General features: G+C 45.4%; 9 protein-coding genes and 1 non-coding gene across 10 annotated transcripts; 6 read left to right on the forward strand and 4 right to left on the reverse strand.

Moving 5' to 3' along the window:
• Positions 1 to 720: 720 nt before the first annotated feature.
• Positions 721 to 1,697, forward strand: LOZ57_006412 (uncharacterized protein; the record flags this gene model as incomplete). The annotated part of the gene is made up of 2 exons (XM_049255431.1): positions 721 to 834; positions 894 to 1,697. 2 exons carry the CDS (start codon positions 721 to 723, stop codon positions 1,695 to 1,697), a joined length of 918 nt encoding a protein of 305 aa, XP_049105575.1.
• Positions 1,698 to 3,787: 2,090 nt separating this feature from the next.
• Positions 3,788 to 4,737, forward strand: LOZ57_006413 (uncharacterized protein; the record flags this gene model as incomplete). The annotated part of the gene is made up of 2 exons (XM_049255432.1): positions 3,788 to 3,952; positions 4,042 to 4,737. 2 exons carry the CDS (start codon positions 3,788 to 3,790, stop codon positions 4,735 to 4,737), a joined length of 861 nt encoding a protein of 286 aa, XP_049105576.1.
• A 1,768-nt stretch (positions 4,738 to 6,505) lies between these two features.
• On the reverse strand, positions 6,506 to 8,943 carry LOZ57_006414 (uncharacterized protein; the record flags this gene model as incomplete). The annotated part of the gene is made up of 4 exons (XM_049255433.1): positions 6,506 to 6,645; positions 6,716 to 7,252; positions 8,516 to 8,620; positions 8,676 to 8,943. The coding sequence occupies 4 exons, from the start codon at positions 8,941 to 8,943 to the stop codon at positions 6,506 to 6,508; spliced, it is 1,050 nt and encodes a 349-aa protein (XP_049105577.1).
• Positions 8,944 to 9,388: 445 nt separating this feature from the next.
• Positions 9,389 to 13,079, reverse strand: rhp26 (DNA repair protein rhp26; the record flags this gene model as incomplete). The annotated part of the gene is made up of 3 exons (XM_049255434.1): positions 9,389 to 12,695; positions 12,750 to 12,823; positions 12,885 to 13,079. 3 exons carry the CDS (start codon positions 13,077 to 13,079, stop codon positions 9,389 to 9,391), a joined length of 3,576 nt encoding a protein of 1,191 aa, XP_049105578.1.
• A 2,295-nt stretch (positions 13,080 to 15,374) lies between these two features.
• YAK1 (dual specificity protein kinase yak1) lies at positions 15,375 to 18,506 on the forward strand (the record flags this gene model as incomplete). The annotated part of the gene is made up of 8 exons (XM_049255435.1): positions 15,375 to 15,930; positions 15,994 to 16,295; positions 16,345 to 16,544; positions 16,600 to 16,759; positions 16,809 to 17,068; positions 17,121 to 17,240; positions 17,298 to 17,656; positions 17,710 to 18,506. 8 exons carry the CDS (start codon positions 15,375 to 15,377, stop codon positions 18,504 to 18,506), a joined length of 2,754 nt encoding a protein of 917 aa, XP_049105579.1.
• An 867-nt stretch (positions 18,507 to 19,373) lies between these two features.
• NIP1 (Translation initiation factor 3 subunit c) lies at positions 19,374 to 22,010 on the forward strand (the record flags this gene model as incomplete). The annotated part of the gene is made up of 2 exons (XM_049255436.1): positions 19,374 to 19,707; positions 19,768 to 22,010. 2 exons carry the CDS (start codon positions 19,374 to 19,376, stop codon positions 22,008 to 22,010), a joined length of 2,577 nt encoding a protein of 858 aa, XP_049105580.1.
• Positions 22,011 to 22,728: 718 nt separating this feature from the next.
• dot2 (ESCRT II complex subunit Dot2) lies at positions 22,729 to 23,586 on the reverse strand (the record flags this gene model as incomplete). The annotated part of the gene is made up of 2 exons (XM_049255437.1): positions 22,729 to 23,041; positions 23,102 to 23,586. 2 exons carry the CDS (start codon positions 23,584 to 23,586, stop codon positions 22,729 to 22,731), a joined length of 798 nt encoding a protein of 265 aa, XP_049105581.1.
• A 168-nt stretch (positions 23,587 to 23,754) lies between these two features.
• On the reverse strand, positions 23,755 to 23,844 carry LOZ57_006419. Its single transcript has one exon. It is a non-coding gene; the product is annotated as a tRNA-Phe (tRNA).
• A 225-nt stretch (positions 23,845 to 24,069) lies between these two features.
• On the forward strand, positions 24,070 to 25,660 carry RPL7 (60S ribosomal protein L7; the record flags this gene model as incomplete). Its single annotated transcript, XM_049255438.1, has 4 exons — positions 24,070 to 24,083; positions 24,656 to 24,767; positions 24,980 to 25,146; positions 25,201 to 25,660. The coding sequence occupies 4 exons, from the start codon at positions 24,070 to 24,072 to the stop codon at positions 25,658 to 25,660; spliced, it is 753 nt and encodes a 250-aa protein (XP_049105582.1).
• Positions 25,661 to 26,389: 729 nt separating this feature from the next.
• On the forward strand, positions 26,390 to 27,842 carry LOZ57_006421 (uncharacterized protein; the record flags this gene model as incomplete). The annotated part of the gene is made up of 2 exons (XM_049255439.1): positions 26,390 to 26,535; positions 26,597 to 27,842. The coding sequence occupies 2 exons, from the start codon at positions 26,390 to 26,392 to the stop codon at positions 27,840 to 27,842; spliced, it is 1,392 nt and encodes a 463-aa protein (XP_049105583.1).
• Between the last annotated feature and the right edge of the window lie 111 nt (positions 27,843 to 27,953).

Here is a 27,953-nt window from a genome sequence, read left to right on the forward strand (position 1 = left end):
GGGCCTCGTAATTGACCAGGATCTTGCATCCTCAATACCCTACGCCGGAGGAGCTGACATGAGAATAAGGCTACCATTGGTAGTGAAGGGCTCTCGCCATTGACTCTTGACTTGAGGCTCACGGCGGACCAATTATAGCCGCGGCCGTATCCCTTCCCTCACTTCCGAAATCTAACTACTTTTCTGGCCCTCTGCGCCTCGCCAAAAATGAGCCTCGCATTGGCGCATACCCTTGTCAACATGGCCAGGAAATCCTGAATACCAGCAATATCCTTCAATCCATGACTATAAGGTATGTTAAGCTTCCAAATTATCCCGGTGGAGAGACCACTTCGCGGTTGGTTCGTATATAAAATAGATTTGCATACCTATGGATCTATATACAAGACTGTAGACTGCGCCGCGCCCAACGTGACACCTCTGGTGTTCTGTTAAATTTCCTTTGCCCCAATCACTTAGGTATGTATTCCTATCACCTTAAATCACAGTAGGCCAGCGAAGCGTTTTTGATACAGAACTTTGATGCTTCTATACAATATTTAGTTTGTTAACTTTATGCCAAAATTAAGCTTAAAGCACGTGATTCACACCGCGGGAGCTAATTTTTCTTACTTTCTCGGCAAAGCCAAACATCAACAGAGTATTTAGATCGATGGACTCAGTTGTGATACTTGACTATACAATCAGCAGGCTTCTTCCAGCCTTGACGCTTTGCTCAAAATGTTCAGATTTTCTATTCCGTCGAGGGCTAGCGTGTGGGCGTTTTTCTCGTCCATTCCCGCCTGCATTGGTTTCCTGTTCTCCAGACCCACTCCCCCCACAGAAAAACCTGACGTAAGGCCGATATAGAGCCTTGCAATTTTACTTAACTCTACTAAGAACAGAGAATATAGGAGGAATTTCTATCCCTGGACCTCGCTGAAAATGACTATCTATACCGGGTAAGAAGAGGCTCGCGGATCGTTTATATTTCCATTCTCGATGGGAGTATAATTCCCGATGAATATAAGACTGGCTTCTGCCTTCTTAAGACTCTCCGGAGACTCCCAGAGTGGGATGAAGAGTGGAAAACACTCACTGTGAGGAGGATTGCCCCGGCTATGGCTATCGAGAGCACTAGAGACGAATTCTTGCCACATGGCCTGAATCTTGAAAATTTGAACATGCCAAGCGCCACACCCTTTTTCAGCTTTCTAGATTTGCCCAGGATATCTCGAATTAGTGATCGCCTGTTCCGGGTGATGTGTGACGGTGAAATCTGCATCCTGAAAATTGCAAAATTCAAGCATGAATTATCATACTTACACCAGGAGATTTCAGTGTATTTAAAACTGTCCGACTTCGCACAAGCTCCGAAGTTTGTTGGGGTTGTCTATGAAGAAACTAAAAATCGAACAATTGGCTTTTTGATAGAGGCTATCTCAGGAAGACACCCAGATATAAATGATTTTGAAGCCTGCAAAAAGACAGTTGGTTTGCTGCATACCCATGGCATCATACATGGAGATCTGAACAGATACAACTTCCTAATTAACACCCATGCACAGGTCTTTGACTTAGAAAATTCAGTTCTGAAAGAAGATGCAGATCCAGCAGCAGCCGAAGAAGAGATGCAGTCTCTTGAAGTTATGCTCCAAGATGAGTCGGATATTGGCGGGCGTTGGGAGCGGCATGTAGGCACTGATGTCTTGAATTAGCCAGACAACATGCAAGGTAGCTACTGGTACAAAGCTTAACTGATGGAGTCATGGAGTTCAGCTTGTCTTAGTACATTGCCTGCATTTTTTCTTGAAAATTTGGAATTTATATACTGAACAGCAACAGTCAAGCATCTGGTTTCCTCCTTTTCAGTATGATAAACACAGTCCACTACTCTGCCATGCATATGGTCACAAGATCTTTTGGTTGATTTTCTATGCCTGGCGACTCCTATAATGTTGGGAATATGGTAAGAACAATAGCAAGTATCTCTTACTCGCAGCAGTGTATTTTATGTCTCACTCTGGTGGAAATGTGGACTAATCGTTCCTATAGTAATTTGATGGGTTACTCTTTTGGTGCTTTAAAGTAGCCTTGATCATGATATATATATTTCAAGGCCAATTCAGGCGCCAATTAAAGCAAGGTAAATGGTGCCCTGTCCTTTCACCCCTCTTTTTCATTTTCATTCTGTAGAAGAAGTATTAGCAACTCCGCCTGATTCTCATGCTTCGGTTTCCCAAATCGGAGTAACTAACTCAAGCGGATCGCCCAACTTAGTTGATGTGTTCACCTCTAAGTGGACTGAATAGAGCAAGGTCGCATCTAGGAGTGTCTTTCGAGTGCTAACAACATTAACACCGTACACAGCAGGGCACGGCGGGGATTGTAATTGGCCGCAATCTCGTAAAAGCTATCGTTAACCCTGGAATTAATGCTCACAGTGAAGCAACCACATTACCGGTGGTCTTGCCCCTCTTTTTGGCCTGTGTGGTGTGGAATTTCCACCCCTTTTCTAGGTCGCGCCTAGCAAAACAAGACAAGAACGATAAAGGTTATCCCTAAAAAAGAATTAGGAAATTATAGATATAACTATAGAAGCAAATTCTCCGACTATGAGCTATGGTAAGCCCCGAATTTCTTTCCGGGAAATAACATTTCTCCACTCTTAGAGCGCCTCAGATATATTACTATTCCAACCGAAAGGAAAGCCCTTACAGGCCCCGTATAACCGATAAATTAACGAATCGGATGATATGGAGAACATGACGCTCAATAGCCTTGCTATTTTTTCCTGCGCTTTGTCCCTGAGCTGTTTTAGGTAGGTATGGAATTGGCAATCAACGGGCCAAGCCTGGATTGGAAGGTGATTATGAGCTTTTAAGGGAGGAGTAATCATTGGAGAATCATCAAGAGCCTCGCCTGAAATTTGAAGCATTAGAGGAATCAATGCATTTGAGCTTTGGTGTAGACAGTGATATCGATGGCCAATATAGGTATGTTATCTTTATGATTCAGAGTAATGACTATTCTTTATTTTGTCACCCGTGTTTATTCATCACAGCCTCTCAAGTATCTACCTAGCAAAGGCGCTTTTATTCGTTTTTCTTGAAAGCTTTCCGATGTTATGGAGTTATTTGGTAGCCTCAAACCCATGTATACGAGGGGTATGTTACTTAAAAGAACAATGGCTAGTTATAGAAAGAGTTAGGCGTTCTAAGAGGATTGTTGCTCCCAACAGACATGGAAAAGGATGCTAGAAATCATAGCAGGAATCACTGAGCTTTGTTCGCAGGCATCCACGTAGACATATAATATTGTTGCTCTTTATTGGCATAGGCATTTATTGCTTAGGCCTTTCTCATAACCGGTAGAAAACATATTGGATGCAGGGCGCGATTCCAGGTAGCTAAGACTATATCATTATCGGACACAAGTAGGGTCATCACATAACATAGCCAACGTGCATCATATATTCTCCCAACAAATATCCATAAGAAGCTTGGACGTTGTAGAGTTGGTTATGATTAGTCATCACAGCCACCCCAGCTGAAGCTTAGTTGCATCCTCGCTCAAACCCCCTTCTTGTGTGGATGGACGAACTTCATGTTCCATGTGGCAGACAAAACCTCGAGCCAGATCACCCAGTCTTTCTTGTAGCTTAAAGAGACCTGGCTATAATACCTTCTATCATAGCCTCTTGGTGAACAGTATTTCTATGATATCCTTAAAGTGAATATCCCTACGGATAATCCAGCTCTACACCGTCTTTTTTTCTTCACTTTCCAAAATTAACTGATACGGAAACATGGTTGCATCCGTAAAACAGGAAAACAAGGCAGATCACCCGAACCCACCTACGGATGGACTGCGGAACAATCATGAGCCTGCCTCCAATCCAGCCGGTGATGGCTGGGGTTCAGAAAAGCAGCTGGTCTCGGCTCTATCTCGATTACAGGAAATGGAAGGAAAGGTTGGTCAGATCATATTGCTCTCCTCTCAAATGATATTTCAGAAAACCAAAATCTTGGTCTTAAAATTTTGTATATTAATCGCTACTAGATTCAGAAATTGCGGACCCTTGTTCCAAATCGCATATGGTCACCTTTGGTACCGATGGTTGCTGACAAGAAAGACGGTTCTCTTTTTTTGAGACCAAAATCCCCCCAAGATTTATTTGATCAATTGGGTCAGTCTGCACGAGAGGCAAACGACGAACTGGAAGCTTTCAAGGCATCTTGGAATAGCCCAGAGATGGAAGCAACACGAAATATTGTTAACAGAAGACTCAAAGAAAGTGGTGGAGAATACCCCTATACCACAGGAACGTGGGAGAGAGATTATGTCAGGATATTTAAGCAACTAGATGCCGAGGATCAGCGGAAAGAGGAGGAGAAGAGAAGGGAGTCAGCAGAGGAGGAGAGAAGGCGCTTTGCACCGGTTGGAAATGATTGGAATGGTATTGTTGAATCGTTTGCAGCAAATGCGAAACCTGGACTTGCAGTAAAACTCAGACCTTCAGCCGATAACCTCTGCCGATTTAATATTTTACTTCAGAAAGCTTCAGTTGCGTTTTCAGTTTGGCAGATAAATGATTCTGCTGGTACACATCTTACGGAGTGGGGTGTTGCAACGGAGTCTCGTCCAAATTCGAAGGTTGGACTGGACATATTAGCAAATATACAGTCTCGTGATCGAAAATGGGATTTGAAATATCTTCTAGTAAGCAAGCACGACCTTGAAGTCAATTTCGATTAAAAGCTGACATATTTCTTTTTCTAGAGCCTAATTTCATCCTATGCTGAGGCGAAGCCCTGCCTCAAATGCAACTCTATACTGGGACAAAACGCTCAATTCCCGACAATACGCAAACCCAAGTTAGTTGGCTCTTCAGAGGCATCGGGAAGTACATTTATATGGGAATCGTTCCATGCCTCATGCGCCTGAATGCTGCGTTGCCAATATGTCGTTGCTCGAACCCCAAAACAGAATTAAACATACGATCATGGGTTCCAGACCATCCAATCGACATATGGGATCATTATCATCTGAGGATCCCAGAAAACCAAGGGATCTTTACCACCGTTGGAGTATTGCACGTAACTCCATGTGTTCGCGTCGGGAATTTTATATTTTCGTGTCTTGAAGTCATATCTTTTCAGGCCCCGATCACAACACTTAAACAACGGTGGTGGTGTTGGATCATCATCAGGGTCCCCATAAAGATCCTGCCATCGAGCCCAACGTGGCGTTTTGGGATAAGACCGGGGCCCATCGAGACTCCCCACGAATACATCTGGACCCTTATTTGATAAAACGTCTTTAAAGCGCTGTCCAAATGGCCATTTCAGCGGATTACCTGGCAGAGGATCTTTTGGCCAGATCCAACCTATCTGCCGGGGTTTCTCCATTTTGAAGTGTGGAAGCTATGAAAATTCGGATGGTCGATAGTGTTAGAAAGGTGGCTTAACTTCTCTAAAAACAAGCAGCCAGCAATGGATAGACGACCTCTCGCCTTTTGTTATTGACAGCAACCGATTTATAGAGATAGACCGCAATCTTCTCCTAGTCAAGTTTAGCATTGTTTGGCGTGTTTTAATTCTTCTCTCAGCAATCAAGACTTTGTATATAAGGGATACTCTTATCAAACGGCTGGGCATTGCGCTACTCCGTACTTCCTCGCAGATTCTTTAAGTTGAGACGTCACACAGGGCCTCTATGCATGCCTGGCCAACTAGATCAAACTTCGAGACAAACTTTATCGTCACGACTTCGTTGCTGTAGTCAACACGGAGGATTTATGCCTACTCCGTGCTAGCAGTAGCTTCGAGTCAGTGTATGTTTGAGAATGTACGTCTACGGAGCACGCATGCAAACATTGCCAGCGCGGATGCAACTTGCCGCAGGTCGTTACCATTAACAAGTTCAGCTTGCTTTTTCTGTTTACCGGCATAGATGCTTAGTTAACTATGCAAGGAAATGATATTGTCATTTGCGTGAGCACAATCCTCTAGGCTGCTTATTTGAGCAAGCGTTATTATCTTTAGCCTAATTCTTATGTTTAGATTGATAGTAAAGTAGCAAGGTCCCCAGATACACATAGGATACGAAGTACTGAAAAAATATTTTAATTATTCCTAAAAAACATTGAAACCAATTTGCGTATCTCCCTCCACATAGCCAAATGGAATGAGGTGATCGCACCTTCACTATTATGTAAGATGAGAAGATCTTAAGAATCGACAAACACCAGCACCATGCTCAAATTGCGCAATCGGACACATTTCCCAAGAGCAATCACACATTAACAAAACTAGGATACAAGGTCACGCTGTAAATGACAAAAGATCACCTTTCGCTTTACCACATGGCTGACTAGGTAACATCAAAAACACCATAAGCAGCCGAAATGTATGTACAAGCAAACATCGACAAAATGGGCTGGTTGAAGATGAGGAATTAGATAAAAGTATGACATCATTAAAGAAGGGGTAAAGCATTTTGAATATGTAGAAACACCGAGATTTTAAGCAAATAACCCAAATGCACTGGCAAACCAACTAAATGAGAAAATAGTCACTGCGACCATGGTAAACATAAAAAAGAGTGCTTGCTGTTGAGTGCCAGATATGGCGCCGTTAACAAGGCAGGTCACACAATCGGATTCTGATAAGTCATAGCATTGTCAGCCTTTGATTTCAACCCGATAGAAAAGAAAAGCCGAGAGAGTACTTACGGCTTAACGGAGTATAAGGCATTGGCGAGTAAATGCCAAACCTATAGCCTTGCTGGGCTGCTAACCGGCCAGCAGGAAAATTTGATGGACCAATAGCAACATCATAAACGAGGAGGGTATAAATCTCCGTCAAGAGCGGGGTATCTTCAGTTTTGTAGACGCTAGTGTCCCAAATTACGCCCCCAGTTTCCTGTACACTTTGATTTGCTGCAATTGTGTAAGAATGTTGATTCTTGCTGCAAAAAGCTACGATGTCGATTGCGGACGGGGTAATCTTAACAGATGTATAGTTCCATGAAAATGTTGCAAACTCGCCCATCTTGACATATGTCGTGCCATCAGTAGGTGCAGGAGTTATTAATTTGATGCCACCAGGTGGAAGGCGAGGATCCACAGTGGTGGTGGCATTGACCCTGGTTGGTTTCGCATCACCCCTTGATATAGAACTTCCACTGATAACTTGGGGGCTGTTTGTGTTTGTGATTGAGGAACCGGTAGTTCTCGTGGGTTGGTCGGAGGACGCATCTGTTGTTGATGCTGAGACTAAGTTAGATTAAACACCTAATAAACACAAACGATAGCAGGGTCGCATAGTTACCCTGGTTCTGCCGCCTTACGAGGCCAGGATATCTCCTTTCTGGGTAATAAGAAGCTGTGACCGACGACACGAGGAACGAGCAGACAAGAAGGAAGTTAAATGATTTCATTTTGTTAGGCAGCTATTGGTTTGCTGATTTGTAGATTTCCAACAGCACCCTCGATCGAGTTGACTCTGAGATTATCGCCGATATTGAAGGGAGGAATTCAGCCACTTTCTTTATGTAGGTAAACAATGGGATAATGCAGGCGTGGTCCCAACAACAACGCTAAGGTCTCGCGATCCAGTGCATTCAGACAGCTCGAATATAGTTGACCAGGTCGATAAAGGATGCGGTATAAAGGTCCCCCTCACTAAATGTGATTTGGGGTCGGTCTTGAGGGAATGGTCAAGGCGAATAGGGTGTACGCGATGTCAACGAGAGGATTATTGACACAATGAATCAACGGTCTACAATCCAGAACAAGAACTAATAATATCCAGAAAACGAGTGTTCTTCGCAGGAAAAGAATGTCCCGCTGAAGGAAGAGATGTCTGTCTTGGAAAAAAAGGAACAGTGGATGCCCTGTCGAAGTCATCACGAGTGAAACAATGTAACTTACCATACGGGACGCTCCACTCAGGCACAGACCCCGTAATTTACGCCGGCGTGACGGTCTCAGGCTATTTGTTCTGTTTCACCTAACTCTCACGTGATAGGGCGGTGATCTCTAAAAATAACATCATCTCTCGAGCAACCACACCCACTTCATGACATCTAGAATATTTGACAACTTGATACATCAAAAAACATAAACATTCAATTGCCGAAGTAACCCACCACGTTACTATTTATCCAGTTTCTGTTTTTTTTTTACCCCTTGCATACTCGAATTAATGCACTTTTGGAGATACAGAGCATGCCCAACCAGTTACAATCCCCTCACAGGTCAACATCAACTGAACAGTCTTAAATGATTGTCGATAGTCTGAGAATTAATTGACTTGGTTCTAATCGAAACATAACAAACGGTACTCAGACGTATTCAATATTCAGTTCTGTTTTCTTGCAGGAACTTGGGAAGGCTGTTGAGTTTTCGGAATTATTCGTCCAAAAAAGTTGAGGCAGCCCATGCCACCAGTCACAAACTATTGATGGTGTTCATTAGCAACCTAACAGATAATAACAATCAAATTTCAAGAACGAAAGTGAATGTGCTTACCAAGCCACCCTTGCTGTCCTTGGTCGTTCTTCCAAATAAGCTGGCTTCCCTCGATAGAGAACCCGGGTGTTGCAGAGTCGGCGGCCAGAAAGGCACCGGCCCATTCTAATACCCATATTAGAGCTGTGATATTTTTCCCAGCCAGGAGAAAACTACTTACCAGAATACCGCTCTGGAGCCAAAAGCATGCTCCAGGGTAAATCTGAGTCGACTTGGAACATTTGGCTGGTTCCATTCAAGTAGCCTTGACTCGCAGCTTCTGTACCTTGAACAAACACTGCTGAAGACCTTCCAGCCTCGACATGATATGGTGAAAGGTACTGTCCTGCAGAATTGCGCACATAGTACAGTTTTGTACCTGGAGGTGCGGGCAAGGCAAGTGAGAGGACTGGAAGAAGGAGAGAAAGAGAGAGTCGTCGAGCCAGCATGATGGAAATTGAAACTGAGATGGATTGTTAAAAAGATGTCTGTATCGGGGCCGAGTGAATGATGGTCCAAGAAGAGGAAGAGAAAATGAGGTAAATGTACTGTGGGCTGAGTGCCCTTTATAGCTGTGCAGCTAGCCTCTTGCCTCGGATGGCGATCATTAATTCAAAACAGCTGGCAACTCGTTCCAAACTCCCTGTCATCTACAGGATAAGTTCCTTCCCTTGCCATCATGACGTATTCCACCACTTCAGCCGATGTGCAATACATACAAGGGAGACAGAATTTCATAACATGCAAAGTACCACCGGAGAATCGGCTCGAATGGCAATAAATTCCAATTAGGTTTACCTTCTTTCTGCCACCCTTATCTAACATAACTCAAAATGAACCTTATTGAGGAAAGGCAAAAGGCCGTAATATCCTGGAGCCGTTGAGGTTGGAAACCTAAACGGTTCGCCCCCCCGCATACTCTGGTTTAAGCACCCATTTACCTCTTCCCCGCGTCCCTGTTTTCTCCAGAACCGCAATCGCCCGTAAAATTTCCCTGAACTCGGCCGTATCCCTATCCGAATTACAGAATCGGTTGAAGTGGTCTACTAACATTTGCGAATATACCGCTCCGCCTTGCGCAACGATATAATCCCGAATCATGACCATGAAATCTTTACCACGGGGAGTAGTGGCGCCTGAGTCTGGACCGCCATTTCTTCGACGGCTACGGTGGCTTAGGTTTGCAATAATGCTTTCGGATAGGGGACCTTGGATTCCCCTGCGCCCTGCATTACTGCTCCCTCTGTAAATAGCTCCTCGCCCTGTGCTATTTCCAGGTCGACCAGCCGTGCCAAACTGGCCTGTCCAGGTGGGTGTTCCAGCTGGGACAGTCTTAGCAAGCACTTCGGCATCAAGCAGTGCTTTTGCCGCCTCTTCTGCAACACGTTTGGCCTCCGCTTCGATAATCTTGCGGTCCGCTTGAACGGTAGGTTTTTTGCCGTTGACAATCTTCTCATGCTCAAGCGCAGAGTGGACACCTGAGCGGGCGAAAATAGTATTTAGCAAACGTTTATCCGACTTTGACTCAGCTGTAGGTTTTACTTCTGCGCTAGTCGCGGATGGGATTTCTGTTTCTGGCTGGTATTTTTCGACAGATGAAACCCCGGTGACATTGCTGATTTTATCTTTTTCTTCGCGATCTTTCCCAGCTTGGATGTTTTCCGTAGCTTCCTGGGACGCCGCACCCTCTTGGAATGTGATATCGGCATCCTTAAATATCTTGCTAGTTTCCGTGACACCATCAGTTCCTAGAGTAAACAAATCATGAAGGTCACCCATTTGAAATGTCTGTCGTTGCTTTGAGTCCCTCAAAATTTTGTTTGTCAAGAATTGTTTGAATATTTGCCTGTGATATATTTTTTCTTCGATTGTACCAGCAGTCATCAGTCGGTATATAGTCACCTCACGTTTTTGACCAAGTCTCCAAGCCCGTTCCCGTGCTTGAAGATCGGTGGAAGGGTTCCAATCTGGATCATATATAATGACTCTGTCCGCCCCTGTCAAGTTGACGCCAAGTCCTCCAACCTTTGTAGTCAGTAAAAAAACGTGTATATCTGGATCAGCATTGAACTCGTCGACCATATTTTGACGGAGCTTAATTGGAGTGTTCCCATCCATTCGCCGATAATTAAACCCAGGGAATGAATTTATATATTTTTCCAAAATATCAAGCATAATACGATGCTGGGCAAAAAGTAAGGTCTTGTGGCGCGTATCTTTCCACAACTCAAGCAAAGCTTTTACAACCTGCATTTTGCCAGACTTTGCCCCACTACCGTAGTTATAATCAGTTTTGAGGGATAGTGTTTTGTGCTCTGGAAGATCAGGATGGTTGCAGATTTTGCGAAGTATATCAACACCAAACAGAACGTCTTTCCTTCCGGTCATAATCGCCGACATGTCATTGGATGCCAGGAAGGCCTCATACGTCGTCCTCTGAAGTTTGGTAAGCTTGCAAAAGAGAACTTGCTCCGTCTTTTTGGGCAAATCGGTGGCAACATCGACTTTGAAACGCTGCAGTAAATATGGACTAATTGCCCTTTTTAAAGTCTTCGCACACTTTTCGGCGGTTTGCACCTGCAAGTTTGAAGCGTTCGCATACCCTCCCGCCCGGATAGGAAACTCAAATTGGTTGCGAAAATCTACCAGCGTGCCAAGTCGCATCGGGAAGACGAAGTCAAACAATGACCAAAGCTCCGACAAGTTGTTTTGCATTGGGGTGCCTGATAAGATAAGGCGGTGAGGTGTACGTAGTTCCTTGCAATGGATTGTTATCGCTGTGTCCGGGTTCCGTATCTTGTGCCCTTCATCAAGGACGGCGCAAGCCCAATCTATGGGAATTAATAAAGATGCATAAGTCTGTAGTCCCGCGTAAGTCGTTACAAGGACATGGCCTTCTTCTAGGACTCGTTTTAAAATCTTATTTGCCGCCTTTTGTCCTCTGGTTAGACGGGCTGGCTTTTCTGGATCCCATATTCCTGACGTAAGTCTGTCTTCGTCATAGCTTTCTTTTCTAATATTTACCATTCCACTTCCTGATGTATGCAATATCGAAACGCGAAGGGGTGGCCACCAGCGGTGAAATTCATTTACCCATTGTTTCATCACAGTTGGCGGGCAAACAACGATAACAGGGCCTCGGAGCTTTTGACTGTAATGAAGCCCAGCTAGAAAGGCAATCACCTGAATTGTTTTCCCCAGGCCCATTTCATCACCAATGATCCCGCCAACACGTTGCTGATACAGTTCCCAAAGCCACTGAACTCCCGTTTTTTGATAGTCGAAGAGATAGGGATAAATATCACCTGGAACTCGATAGTCACCATCCAGAAGGATGTCAGGAACCCGTGGGTGTGGGAGAAACCACTCTTCAGATTCAGCGTTTGAACTCTGAGCGTGATCTTCGGTGCGCTCCCGCGCTTCTGACCTTCTCTGAACCCAATCACGTAGACGACGTTGATATACATTTTCATTGCCATCATCCAGTCCGCGAAGATCCTCCAAAATTTCTGCCGAATTTGCAGTACTTTTTCTCTTCGCTCGTGGTTTCGTGGTAGGCATATCTGACTGCTCCTCCCACTCATCATTTGTGGATTCTGCAGCTGACTCTTCGGGCTCCTCAACGTACTCATCGTCGGAGGCTATCTCTGACGACCTGGCATCTCCTTTTGACCCTTCTGGTTTAACGTTATTGTTGCCTGCAGGAGTCCCATCAACAAGCTTTCTTCTCTTCTGAGGGCGAGTTGCGCCGACTTCAGAATCTTCGGGTTCGTTCGATTCACCAAAATCAAATCCTGGGAGGAGGAGGTGTCGGTGTGATTCGACCTGTCGGCTGCGTTGATCACCCAAGACCAACTCCTCATCTTTCTCGTCTTCTGCGTCAATCAAAGCATCCTGCAAGGCACTGGAAGCATCTCCATGACTATCTCCAAATTTTGAAAATGGCGTGATCTTACCCGTCCGAATGAGATAATCTCGTCTGGACTCGTTTGGTAATCTCCCAGTGCCAGATGTTTGGGCGGTATCTTCGATTCCCTGTTGTCTTTCTTCAATCCGCTGCTGTATTTGTTTCACATCTTCTTCCAGTGCTAATAGCTTCGCTTCGACATTTTGAAGTTCAGCACTTACACGAACCCTACCGGCGGTTCCGATGGGTTGAGAAAGGCGTTGATGGAGTTGAACGATGTGTAACTCAACAAGCCTGAAATTTTGTCAACTGAAATTAATATCAGCCACTAACAGTACTAATACCTACCGCTTTTCTTTGTTTGTCCGCTTTAGTCGTTTCTGATCCCTGTTGTTCGCCTGTTCGGTAAGAAGCTTGTCGGCCTGATGATTGAAGACTCCAAGTCAATCCAAGGTGAAGTGAAGATGACATGGTGTGACAAACCTGACGCCCAATGTCCTTTTCTATATCAGTTTGGTCTCGCACAGCTGTATCAAGCGCTTTGAGTGCGCTAGATTCTTCTCCGATCAAAGAGTCTTTGTGAGAAATTTCTTCCATAGTGCCAAGATTGCTATCAGTTCTTGCAACCTCCTGATAGCTACTGGGCACATCAGCCGTCTCGGAGTGGCAGTTTTCCATTGTAGCTTGGACCAAGAGAAGAATAAAGTGACAATGATGAACAGTTAGTGCAGATGGCGTGCAAGGTGAGGTATGAGTCACGTCTTTACTTCAGCATCTAAATGGTGGAGTGAGGGTTTATATAATTGTATGGTGGTAGGCTTATTCAAAGCATCGCGGGTAAATATCTCCGGTATAATACTTTCAGCCTGCCTTTCAATAGGCTTGTTGCAATCAGCTACTCAGTAAAGAGTAGTTATAGGACCACATAAATTTTCCAATATCTAAGAGAGAAGAACCGCCCATTAATAAGTCATATAGATTTCATATCCTCCATGCAAAGACACCCTTTGAATGAATGACAGATGAAGGGGAAATCACGGTCTGATCGTTGTCTCCAGGCAGAAATGGGGCAATGTATGGAGTAGTAGCGCGCTTAATTGTGAATAGTTACGGTACTAGTCCATTCTAGGCAAAATTGGAATTTGCTTTGCTGACTAATTAGTTAGTTAGTTTACTGTTCACTTTAAACCCGTCAGCATCTTCCTCTCAACTCATGGCCGTACGTGCATGACTGTGCATGTAACTATCCAGGCCAGGTTGGCAAGTTGAGACATGCCTGAAAGATCCCCCTTTTCACCTTATGACATCCACTGCCTTCGGCCATGCAAGATTTTCATCTGTAGCACATATGTTTACACAGAACAGAACCTGAGACACCTGGATTTATCAGGAGAGTCAAAAGGTTACAGTTAGAGAGTAGAACTAAATCAGGTAGGAATCGCAACAAAACCCGAATTGAGTCCATTTGACCCTCGAGGCAATAAATACTCGAAATGCGGAATCGAAAGGGGAATTTAGGCCACCAAAATGCACTACGGCTATTTATCCTAAAAAAGATGGTTTCAGCCCAAAGGCATCCGTTGATCCGCTGAGTGAAAATTGGGTGCGATATTTTTTTCCTTCTGGAATACTTGACCAATAGCTATCCTCCATATTTCTTGGGAAAATCAAAGTGATTTGACAAGGCCAGGCTACGAAAGTTCATTTTGTGACTTTGAGAGCTGTTTGCTGGTGGTTCGGGGCCAGACAAGCCCAAGCATTAAGCCTAGCTCAAGGCTGCATTAATAACCACGAAATATGACATGCTTGATAGTTCCCAACCATTAATATTGGCAATGATTTACTCCGTACAGGACAAGTAGCGAAATGTGATTCCTACCAGATCGGGGTCTTCTCGTGATCCGAAAGAATACATGCGAAAAACGCAAGCATTGCAAGCCGTGCAAGTTTGCGAAGTAGCCGACCGGAAAAAAAATCGGTACAAAAAGTCAATCTGTTCGAGGATGAACGGCTCAGAGCTGCAAAGTCCATGCTCGCCCAGGTTGTGAGCCTTACGGTGCCCGACAGTGTAGTTAGTTAGTTAGGCGACCCACGATGCCCCTCCCGCTCGAGGAGTCGAAGGAAGCGCCGTGCATCCACCGCACAATTTGCCCGGTGGGGATTCTCAAAGTAGAATCTGCTTGTAGACGCGCTGGACGAGCTCTGGACGCAGCTCGTCCTGCCAGCGATCGTCGGGCGCCCAAAGCCCGCGGCGTGCTGAGGCAAGTTGGTGTGACGCCGCCAGGCCGTGATTGACTGCGTTTGGCAAAGCCTTGGCTCGCCCGCCCGCCCAGCGTGCACGTCTTTTAGTCAACGAGTTAGCCGTCTCAAGCAAAGCAATCCACCCAGTCTCACTTCCTATCAACCCATTACCCCAAGCCCTCGCATCCACCCTTGGGTGGCTTCGTCCTTTTCTATTTTGTTCCTCGTGCCCGTGTGTTTTGGACGTGTTGCCTGTATCCCTAGCCCGCCTCCTGACTGTCGACACTACCAACGTCAGCCCGTGGTAGTTACTCTTTGGGCTGCTATCCCGATCGTCGTCGTTTGAAAGGGGTCCTCGCTGTCAGCACTTTCTCAGACTGAACACCAGTGCCTGAATGGATTTTGTTGCTGAGTAAATCCAATTGCCAGTGCTGTTTCGTCCTAGCCGTCGCCTCGACCCCGCCGTTCCGAGAATGAGCATTTCTCGGGCACCATCCGTCTAACAGCCTCCATCCCCGGTCCTCCGACCGGCGCTGCCATCACGACACGGTGCCAATCTTTACTCTCGCGAACATTTGCCTTCGCCCATCGTCGCGTGTACATACATACATACATGGTCATAGTGTACGCGTTTGTGGGAACTTGACGTTGTACTGACTTGCGCTGCCTTTGGTTCGCACTCTCCAGGGTTAATACGCCCTTGTCGACAACACCGTTGATCTCAAACGAGCTATGGATTCGCAGTGGTCGACATACCCTGATTCGACTGGAAATAGGGCCAGCCAATTTGGAAATGGCTTTGGGAGCCATTCCTCACACATGCCACAGAAATATGCCGCCCATGGCTCTGGGCCACAAATGCAACAACCACAGGCACCCTTGGGCTACACCTATGAAACGTATCAAAACCCTACGGCCACAAATCCCCCGCCTTTACCTTCGAGCACCAAATCATTATCTATAGCAACGTCCCCCGCTGAAACGCCGCTTTCTCGGGAATTCATAGACCCCGACACGGCAATGGAAGATGCAGACCCGTACAATCGATCGAAATATTCTACTAGATCTAGCCAGCAGGTACACGGATCCTCACAGTTTCTTTCTAGCGAAGATAGCTCAGCAATGAGGAAGTATTCGCCGATGAATTTGGTATCATCCACGGCCTCCTACAATACTAGTCCCAGCACTACTCAAAATTCCTATAATTTTTCTACGGGAAATTCACGGCCCTCGCCAACCAGAACAAGTACATATAGTGCCTCGTCCCAGGCGTTCCAATCTCCACCATGTAAGTTATCCCTAATTCCGTTTGTCCTTTATATATCGAACGCTAATAACGCGCTGTTTCAAGCCGGTGCACCTTCTAGGCCGCATGCCCCACGATTACCGCTAATGCAGCCAACAGACATGAGCCCCGAGCAATACTATCCACAAACTGCGTCTCTCCAGCTTCATACCAGTTTTTCGCAGAACTCAAAGCCTATTTCCCTTCAGCCATCACAGTTGAACCTTACAAACTCTGGTATGGAAGCACCTATTGTTAGAGGACCAGTTCCTAGATTCCAGAAAATCAAGTCAGCCCAAGATTTGCATCCGAAATTAAATCCGAAGCCTGCCGGTCGTCGTTTAACCCCAGAAGGGAGCTACATTAGTGTAAGTTGGTCTTCTTGACTGGCTTCTGGACAATCTGACATTCAAGAAGCCTCTCCAAGCTTTAACCACGCACCTCCCTGCAAGCTACCGAATATGCAACCCAATGTTCCAATATGAGTCCTCACGAAATCCTCGCCGAGTATTGACGAAACCAAGTAAAGGAACCAAGAACGATGGGTTTGACAACGACGATAGTGACTACATTCTTTATGTAAATGATATTCTTGGAAGCGACGAGCCTAATCACAAGTAAGTCAGCTCACGCTATAAACATTACGATTACGTACTGACGCAATGCTCCCAGGAACCGATATCTCATTCTCGATGTGCTTGGGCAGGGCACTTTTGGTCAAGTAGTCAAATGCCAGAATCTAAAGACGCAGGAAGTTGTAGCCGTCAAGGTTGTGAAAAATCGGACAGCATACTTCAACCAAAGTATGATGGAGGTATCTGTTCTAGATTTGGTATGTCCCCGACCGGTGGCTAGATTGAACGTTTACTTACATGCAATAGATTAACAGCAAACTGGATAAGAATGATGACCATCATCTTTTGCGTCTAAAAGACACCTTTATTCATCGTCAGCATTTATGTCTTGTGTTTGAATTGTTAAGTGTCAATTTATATGAACTCATCAAGCAGAACCAATTCCGCGGACTTAGCACAACATTGGTCCGAGTTTTTGCACAACAGTTACTAAATGGGCTAGCTCTACTCAACAAAGCCCGACTCATCCATTGCGATTTAAAACCAGAAAACATTTTGTTAAAAAAGTATAAATCACCTTATACTGATTCTTGATTGATACGCTAACAATATCCTTAGCCTTGAGAGCCCAATCATAAAAATCATCGATTTTGGGTCTGCTTGCGATGAGAGACAAACTGTCTACACATACATCCAATCCAGATTCTATCGTTCTCCAGAAGTTCTTCTAGGTTTACCGTAAGTTAAATATACCATGCCGATACATGATCTTTATCGCTCAACTCGCATTTATAGATATTCTTCTGCCATTGACATGTGGTCCTTGGGCTGTATTGTTGTCGAGCTATTTCTTGGCTTACCGTTATTTCCTGGATCGTCAGAGTATAACCAAGTATCTAGGATAGTAGAAATGTTGGGTATGCCTCCCAATTGGATGATTGAAATGGGAAAACAAGCAGGCGAATTTTTTGAGAAAACTCAAGATGAATTTGGAAGGCGAACATACAGGCTTAAGAGCCTGGAGCAATACTCGCGTGAGCACAACACCAAAGAGCAGCCAAGCAAAAGATATTTTCAGTCAAATAATTTGAATGAAATCATACGCAGCTACACCATGCCGAGGAAAAATATGAAACAAGCAGAGATTGACAGAGGTAAGCAGCCTTTTATCGATATCGATGACTGGGGCTTACTTGTATTCATTTAGAATTAAATAACCGCGTTGCCTTTACGGACTTTGTTCGTGGTCTTTTGACAATCAACCCTTTGGAGAGGTGGTCACCACAGCAGGCTAAGCTACACCCCTTTATCACACAACAAAAATTCACACAACCATTTGTGCCTCCAATGAACCTAAAGTCGTCTGTCATCAACAAAGCAGTTGCACCTGGTGTTCAGCAACAGCAACAAGCTGAGGCGGCAAGCAAACAGCGGGCAGCACAAGAGGCTCAAGCTCAGGCCCAAGCCCAAGCCCAAGCTCAATCTGCGGCGCAATCTGCATATGCAATGCAGATGAACTATAACCCAGCATCGCATAACCAACCTCCGCCTGTATACAACAGCATGTATACTGGACATCAGCAGGGTGCGCCACCGCCCTATCCTTCTCAACAGGCTGGTTACGGCCACCAAATGGGAATGATTCCAAGCTCCAATCATGTCCAGCAACCTTATGGGCCTTCGCAAAGCCTATACGCCCAGGCGACAACCCGAGCTGGGAGACAAAGAGCCTCCACTATGGACCAACAACAAAGCGGCATTCCACCAGCAATTCAACGGGTTGCTAGTCACTTGGATCCGAATGCGCCAATTCGCCTCCAGCCCAGCCCAGCGTATTACCCTCCTCCTCCGGATGGATATCCTGAAGGCAACGGCTCTGGAAACCGACGAAGAGGCAGCCGTCTAGGGGGATCGCATGGCCGAAACAGGGACTTTATTCGTAACCTTGAAGATGGCGCACTTGGCGATGGATTTATGAATCAAAATCAAAACCAATGGCGATAAGAGATTTTCTTTTCTGCTATTGTACAACCAGATGTGCTACTTGAGACGAATCTCCAATTCTCGGCGGTACCATTCAGCTCAGCCTAAAATTGGGCGCCAATTATTTGCCCCTTTTTCTTTTCTTTTTATATATACATATATGTATGGTGCCACTTGGGTGTCCGGTAAATGAATGCGGCAGAGGACACTGGCAGATTGGTTTCGGTGGGTATGTCGCCGCAGCAAACACGGTCGGGACACAACGACGCTTTGCAAGGAATCCTGGAGCTCATGGCAATGAGGAGATTTCGGTTGCCATGAAACGAAATGATAAAGACTGGGTTGGGTTTCCATTGGATGACACTTTTGGTTTCTTGTTATTAAAGAATGATATGATGACTTTGGCCCCTCAAAAGGTGGTGGAATTATTTCACTACGTTTTGGCTGGATAAATTCTTTCTTTCTCTCCCTGCCTCGATCTTTTATACTTCATGCATAGCGTCGGCGCGCGGTTTCGTGTTTAGGAGGGTTATGTAGGTGTCTTTGCATAACCATTTTACTTTTCTGTATTCAAATTTCTTAACATAAATGCTTATACTGTAATTTCAGCTCCGATTTGGTTGTATGATATATATACTATTTGCAAACTGATGTTGAAGATATTCAGGTGTGCAATGCTGATACATATTTGAGTTTTTGATGGTGTTTGAGAAAATAAGCTTTGAGCTACGCCAATTCCGGCTAGACCAACTCGCTTATATTTCTGGCGACGGCCTAATCTTTTGCCTTCAGTCCTGTCGACGTGATTTTCTCTCAGCTTGATCAGCCCTTTGGCCGTGGTGTTTTCTATATAATTTTAAATAATTTCCAGGAGAAACATTAGCCGTCATGTCTCGATTTTTCCACGGTGCCAGCGATAGCGAGAGCAGCTCTTCGGACGAAGAGGAGCTTTACTCGGATCGCGAGGAAGCAGTCTCTGAAGATGAAGAAACCACTAGCGAAGAAGAGTCCTCCGAGGAGGAAAGCAGTTCGGATGATGAGGGCGGTCTAACTGGAGCTAAAAGTTTCTTGAGGGATGTTGCTGAAAGCGATGAAAGTGAAGAAGAGGATCGGGTTACCGTTGTCAAGAGCGCAAAAGATAAAAGATTAGAGGAGTTGGAAGGAACAGTCAAATTGATCGAAAATGCGGGAAAAATAAACGACTGGGCAGTCATTTCGACTGGTATGATATATTTAAATTTCGACGGTCTTGGGATGTTACTGACGGAGGTTTAATCTGCAGAATTCGACAAATTGAACAGACAGGCCGCGAAGATTATTCAATCCGGGCCGTCTCCCAAGGCGTACATTAAAGCGATTGCCGACTTGGAAGATTTTGTTAACGAGACTATCGTTAAGCAAAAGACAACCACAAAAAAAATGAATGCAAGCAACGCCAAGGGATTCAATGCAGTTAAACAGCGTATTAAGAAAAACAACAAAGATTACGCGACAGAGATTGATAAATATCGAGATGACAAAGATGGGTATTTAGAGGAGGACGAGGAACAAGAGACGGTCGTTGTAGAGAAGAAGACTCGAGCTGTACGATTGGAGGATGCTTTGGCTGTGAGCGACGAGGGCTTCTCAACTGTCGGTCGTGGTGGTCGCACGCTTCAATATACCCCAGAAAGCATTCTGAAGCACCTACGCGTAATCGTGGAATCCAGAGGAAAGAAGAATACCGATCGCATAGAACAAATCAAAGTTATGGAGAAACTACTGGAGGTTGCCTCGACACCCTACCACACTATTCGCATTCTTTTGACAATGATTTCAACACGTTTCGACCTCACAACTACTACATCATCGAATTATATGCCAACCGATCAATGGAAGCTTGCAGAAGGCGAAATTTGCACACTAATTTCTACTTTGGAGAGCAACCCACAGTTCGTTGTTACTGAAGGTGCAGAGGAGTGGGAGGACGATGAGAAGATTCCCCAACTTGCTGCTGGGGAGACTCTTAAGGTCCCTGGAAGTATCGTCTCGTTTGTTGAAAGACTTGACGATGAACTCATCCGGTCTTTGCAGCACATTGATCCCCATACCGCTGAATATATTGAGAGATTGGGTGATGAACAGCTTTTATACAATAACATTGTCCGAGCACTTCTCTATGTGGAGGGACTTAACAATATCGAAAAATCAGAGCCCCGTCAGGATAGCGTGAACAGAGTTTTGATGAGACGTTTGGAACATCTTTATTTCAAGCCATCTCAAGTTGTTAGCATCCTAGAAGAGAACACTTGGAAGGGCCTACCAGACACTCTGAACTCTATCATTACTGATCGTGAGAGCAAGTCCGATATTGCCGGTTTGGTTCAGACCATTTGCAACTATCTTTTCCAGTACAGCGACGGTATCATTCGAGCCCGTGCCATGCTTTGCCAGATTTATTTCCTTGCCCTTCATGATAAATACCACCGCGCTCGTGATCTGATGCTGATGTCCCATTTGACCGAAAACATTTCGAATTTCGATGTTAGCACGCAAATCTTATTCAACCGAACCCTTGTTCAGATCGGTCTTTGTGCCTTCCGTGCTGGATTAGTCTACGAGGCCCAGAACACACTCTCGGAAGTTTGTGGGAGTGGTAGACAGAAGGAATTGTTGGCGCAGGGCATCATCATGCAACGCTATTCTTCGGTATCTCCCGAACAAGAGAAGCTTGAACGTCAACGCCAACTTCCATTCCACATGCACATCAATTTGGAACTTCTCGAATGCATCTACCTGACCAGTAGCATGTTCTTAGAAGTCCCGCTAATGGCTCAGACCTCCTCTTCCCCGGAAATGAAACGCCGCATCATCTCTAAGACATTCAGAAGGATGTTAGACTACAATGAACGACAGGTATTCAGCGGACCACCGGAGAATACCCGTGATGGTGTAATCATGAGCGCCAAATTCCTTGCAGCAGGCGACTGGAAGAAAGCCTCCGAAACGCTCAACTCGATCAAGATTTGGGATTTGATGGCCCAACCAGACAAGATCAAGACCATGCTCACCCAACAGATCCAGGAAGAGGGCCTTCGAACCTATCTTTTCACATATGCACCGTTCTATGACACTTTATCTATTTCCACCCTTTCCAACATGTTCGATCTTCCTGAGAAAAAGATTTCAGCCATCATCAGCCGCATGATTTCACACGAGGAGCTTGCAGCAGCTTTAGACCAAGTCAACAACGCTATTGTCTTCCGAAAGGGCGTCGAATTGTCCAGACTGCAAAGCCAGATTGTCACACTTGCAGACAAGTCGATGTCGTTACTTGAAGCCAACGAAAAATCTCTTGAGCAAAGAACACAGGGCATGGCCAACGCTTTCCAACGCGACCAAGGCTCGGGTGGCCGTGGTGGTAGAGGCCAGGGCCGCGGTGGACAGAGGAACGCTGGCGGTAGACCACCAGCTGGTGGGCAACAGCGTAGGCCTGGTGGACAACAGTTTAGCGGTGGTGCTTTGGGCGGAGCTATTAAGGCATAAAATTAGTTTGTTTTGGGCTCAAAATTCATATGAAGCTATGCCGTGTGTTTTATGATTTGACTGCGAAACTGCTTACTTTCTTCTCTAATGCAGCATGGTTACTACTTTTTTTAAACTATGTCCAGGTGTTTTGTGTCTGTTAGATAAGCTGACTATTTACTCTGCCATTGTACTGGTCTCGTGCGGATGGAGAGTTACTCGATGAAATTGATTCGATTTTACCATCTGGAAACGGTTATGGGGATACAAGATAGACAGTTTATAGGAATTTCAAAAGATCGTTCCTTCATTTATATTAACCACTCATCGACTATCAAGACATGCACTTCGTATGCATCCATCATACACACATACATATAGTCCTTTCTTGTTGCTAGGGAATATAGCACCCCAGTATGTAGCAAATAATCCACGTATGGCCCATATGCTGCGGCTTATGGAAGGCTATATAGATAGGAGTGCAGAATAATCCTATCATCGAGTATACTCGGTTACTCAACGTCAGCCATATCGGTGGAACAGATATATGTATGCGTACCCCTCATAAATGGTGGGTTATCTATCATAAGTATTTCTCTGAAGGTTGTCCTGGGCTCAAAATAGACGAAGCAGATTCACAATGGCCACTAATAGACGGCAACGTCAGGGTAAGCGACCCTTTGTAGGGTTTTGTTATATCAGAACTCCGGTGGGCGAGTATCCAAATAAATAACCCCATTCAGACATTCTCATCTAGTGAATTCTGTGGCGACCAATACTCATGCTCCTCGCACTGCGTATCGAGCCATACAAGTCCATCAGCAAGGAGATCGTCTAGCACGGTTTGCGTCCGTGCTTTCTCCCACTTCAGATTAAGCTGCAACATGGAGACTGTCACGAAGCCTAGAAGTTGGATGACTTCAAGCACCGTAGCCTGATCCGTGTTGAGCTCCTTGGGGACTGAGCGCACGAATTGCTTACTACCGACTTTGATGATGGAGAAGCCAGACCCGAGAGGCTCAAGGGACTTCACGGCTCGGAGGACGTCGTCTCTAGAAGAAGAAAGTGTTAAAGAAAGCGTGGTCAAAGAACCGTAACAGTATTGAACATACTCTGAGACTTCCAACCCACCACCGATTGCTTTCCCCCGCGCTACTCGAGTACGACATTCTTCCACGCTGATCAACCCTCCGTTTTCTGCCCGCGTCTCCCTACATAACTCTACCACCCTCACTGCAACCTCGAAATAGAAGTCATTGACATCTCCACCTAATACCTGAGTCCAAAAGCTGCCACCTTCAGCTAGCCCCGAAACAAACCCTCGCTTACCTTTCCCCTTCACGTTGCTTGCGGCAAGCGGATCAACCCCAATGGCATGGCACATTCGTGCAAACTCTGCCCGAAAGGTGGGGTTGGATTTGATAGTCTCTCCATGTTCAAGTGCGAACGTATGAAGCAAGGATTGAAAGACAGAAAGTTGCGTTTGAAGGGAGGTTAGATGGGTCGACCGAAGGCTCGCACCGTGATTGGCATAGGACTGAGTCGTTTGCGAGCGATTTGCGAACGCCCCTAAGCCAACACCTCGACGAGTAGACATCTCTATGATGTTACTTAGTGGCCGAGCCGAAAGCTTGATGCCTGCAGTCAATATGCTAGCAACAACTGGTCTGCTATGACATCAGGGGCGAGCTAGATAAAAAACGTGAAGCAATAAATAGGATTAAAAAGAATGTAGGGAGTAATGGAGGAAATGCAAAAAAGGAACTGCGGCTTGCCTGGATCGAACAGGCGACCTTTAGATTGCAGGCTGAAGGCTTGCTTCAGTCTAACGCTCTCCCAACTGAGCTAAAGCCGCTGTTGGTAGAATGTGGCTCCACCTCTAAAACTATGAATCAATAGTCTTGATTCCCTTGATTTGATTACCTAATAGCCCTATTTTCCCAACACGGAAAGGCTGCTTTTGCAATCTTGGCAGGGCTTCCACACAAAATTCGCTTCAATTCGAGACCTTCAACGACTCTGACCAGCCAAATTCTTACGGAACGACAGATCCAGCAGACACCGCCGCCCATAATTCGACATGGCAGCCTCAACGTATGCTTCCCATTGCCCCTCATAGCTTACTGATATCCACCGGTTGTGCAGTCTCAGCTATAGTCCGTCCCTTCTCGCTGGAGATGCTGCTTAACCTCCTTGGAGTAAAGCAATGCACCAGCTCGATCGATCCAAACGCGTACTCGTTCTTTTCAATTCCAATTATGGGGAAATAAATGGGTGACATGTGTTTGGGCTTTGAGGCTGAAGGCGCAAGCCTTCTCCTTGAAATACATTGTTCGTTCTGGTTGCCTTATTGAATTTTTGAGGCAGTTTTGCCCTAAAATCACAGGGCAAAGATAGATCAACATTGTTTTCCTGAGCTTTAAGTTTGGGGCATTGTCAGATGAGGTGTATGGCTCGTGTGGTTTCTTCGATATTCTCAGCATTCTCAATGCGGAATGGAGAACGTTAACTGCATGTAGCAAGCTTCACTGATGAAATTCATTTCGTCGAGTTTCTTTAAAGCCTTCAGTTGAGAATGCGGCGCTACTAGCTGCAGTTCTTGTACTCGGCGAGATTTGTACATGCTCCTTTCTGGACAGACTATACTGACCCCAATCGGCTCGTAGCTCCGTTCCTACCAAGGACCAGATCCTTGTCCCTGAGACCCTTCTCAAGAAGCGGAAGAGCCAGGAAAAGGCCAGAGCTGCTCGTACTTCCGAGCTTCAAAAGAGAAAGGCGGTAAGTCATTATTTTTCATACTATTCGCGAGCTTGTTCATACACAATGTATCTATACGAGCGATTTACTATGATGACAACTACCAACCTTGCGACTAGACCTATGGTCAATGCTGTCGCTTCGTTAACCATCTTTCGGGGCTGACCACATTTATATTTACATTTTCTCCTGCTTTTCATATTTCACGCCCGATTCTAACAACACGTAAATAGGCCAACAAGGAGAAGCGCGGTGTCATCTTCAAGCGTGCTGAGTCCTACGTCAAGGAGTATCGGGACGCCGAGCGCGAGAAGATCCGTCTCGCTCGTCTAAGCAAGCAACAAGGTTCCTTCTACGTTCCAGAAGAGCCCAAGCTTGTTTTCGTTGTCCGTATCAAGGGGTAGGCTATCTTGAACATCCATTTATACTGTGCCATTTTTAACACTTTCTCCAGTATCAACAAGATTGCCCCCAAGCCTCGGAAGATTCTTCAACTCCTGCGTCTTCTCCAGATTAACAATGGTGTCTTTATCCGCCTCACCAAGGCCACCGCTGAAATGCTCACCATTGTCAACCCTTACATTGCCTATGGCTACCCCAACCTTAAGACTGTTCGTGAACTCATCTACAAACGCGGATACGGCAAGGTCAACAAGCAGCGCATTGCTCTCACTGACAACCAAATTATCGAGGATAACCTTGGGAAATTCGGAATTGTCTGCATGGAAGACTTGATCCACGAAATCTACACTGTTGGCCCCAACTTCAAGCAGGCTAGCAACTTCCTCTGGCCCTTCAAACTGTCTAACCCCACTGGTGGATTCCGCACTCGCAAATTCAAGCACTTCATCGAGGGTGGCGATACTGGTAACCGTGAAGACAACATCAATGCCCTTGTCAAACAAATGAACTAGGGAAGTGGCTTTCTTCGTTGAGGGCGATTGTGCTCATTAGATACTCGGATTCCGGTCGACTAGGCAGTTCGCTATACAAATAAAAAAATCTTCTACGTGTCAATCCAGCATATAATGTAAAAATTATGATTTCTTCATGAGTTGTAATAATTTAGCGAGTCCATTTCTTTCAAGTCTAGATCCCTAGAGATCGGCAAGCTAGATAAACGCGACCAGGGTCTTGGGTCGGGCGTCAATGGCTATTCTGGACTCTGGTCATAATTTTGTGCGTGCAAACCAGCTAGTTGGCCCATCTGATAGGAGTACAAATTGAAGGTTCAGGCCCTTGCACCTTACCTACGGCCCGCGGGCGAACTAAATTAGTTACCTAGTTGACTACTTCGTACTCCATAACATAGCTCGAATTCAACTGGTTTGTTGAGCGCAAGAAATTCCGGCTTACGGAGCACAAAACCCAGCTCCGTACTCTGCCCGGGGGGAGACAGCTCCACACCTTCGTTCCAACTCTCGAGCTCACTCCTTTATAAAAACACAATCTTTCTTATCCAATACTTTCTACTATACCCAGCAAATCCGCTTGCTGCCGTTCACAACATGGATCAGATCAAGAATTTTCAGGCAAAGCGCGCCGCCGAAGAGTTCATTGCATCCATTGACAGAAACCAAATCTGCATCCTGGCGTCCTCCTGGCATCCGCAAAAATGGCCATGTCGAATTTTCTCTGACACCATGCAGGGCAGTTACAACATCAATTTTCCTGTGGTTTTCTGTGATCCCGATGGGCGCGAAATGGAGAAATGGATTGTTCGTATCCCGTTGATTCCTCGTTTAGCATTTCCAGAAGAAAAAATGCGTGGCGAGATTGCAACTATGAAGTGATGATTGAGGGCTTCTCTACTTTGGGTAAATTTTTGCGATTGCTAATCTTCACCCTAGATACGTCTCTGAAAAAACAAAAATTCCAATCCCCCAGTTATCTGGGTACTCGATTAGTAGCGATAATGTACTTGGTCAACCGTTTATGCTACTAGAATTCATTGAAGGCCAGACTTTACACAGTGTTCTTGAGTTCCTAGAGGCAAACGAAGAAAAGAGAAAACATGTATACAGCCAGTTAGGGCTCATATACCTGGAACTCTTTCAACAACAATTTGATCGCATCGGCGCTCTCACTCTCGATGAAACCGACCAAAACTGGGTCTTCAAGCATAACCGACCCCTGACAATTTCTATCAACGATCAAGAGGTTGGCGGACTTAACGTTTGCCAATATCTCTCGAAACACCAGACTTTTACATCTACAGTTGACTATGCATACATGTTGCTGAATACCATATTCAATGAATTCTATCACCGACGTGATAGTGTGTATGATGAGGAAGATGCGCGATGCTATATATATTCACTTTATCTTGCCCAAGGAGTCATAATGGAGTGGATAAGGCCAGAATTTAACCATGGCCCATTCATCCTCATGCACAAAGATCTACGACCATGCAAAATTATTGTAGATGATAACTTAAATATCATCTCTGTCTTGGATTGGGAATGGAGCCACACAGTACCAACACAGCTCTTTGTTCCTCCTTCCTGGCTGACGAGGCGCACGCTCCTTTCAATCACACACCCCATAAGTATGATTTTATATAATCATGAACTTTACCATTTTCGAACCGCAATGGAAAGAAGAGAATACGCGGACTATAATCCCAGCAAATCGCTAACTGCAACCCTTCCGCTTACAAAACTATGGCGTGAATTCCGGCAGAATCACCACCTTTTCCTGGCCTTCGGACTCCAGTCGCCAGGGTGCTTCAGCTCCGTCTTCCTGAATGTCGTAGATACACATTACTTTGGACTCAATCGCAAGGAGCGGATGAGGGATTTTTTCGAACGGGTGATTCGACAGCCAGCACTATCTGTAGTAGAGCAGAAATTGAACGAAGCCAGATTATTCCAACAAGAGTGTGAAAGACTTGGTATTGGTGTGGAACCACCAATAGATCTTGAGGCTGAAACTATGTCCAGTGGGAATAGAACGAAACAGGCGATGCTTCCAGCCGAAAACGCCATACACTTTAACACAAGGCCAGCAGAGCAGCTTTCGGTAGGGAGGCTACAGTGGCCATTGATTAGTATCACTGTTTTTGCCTCCGTATTTATTCTGATGAAATACCATTGAAATAAATGAAAGTTCAACGACGGTTCTATCTCGAAAGCAACTCGATATTGCTCCTAGTGACCTCCAGCTGGCCCACGATCTCCGCCAGCCTGCGCGATTGGCTGGCTATCT

This window comes from Ophidiomyces ophidiicola (genome assembly GCF_022830035.1).
Source record: "Ophidiomyces ophidiicola strain CBS 122913 chromosome Unknown scaffold_42, whole genome shotgun sequence".
NCBI lineage: Eukaryota > Fungi > Ascomycota > Eurotiomycetes > Onygenales > Onygenaceae > Ophidiomyces > Ophidiomyces ophidiicola.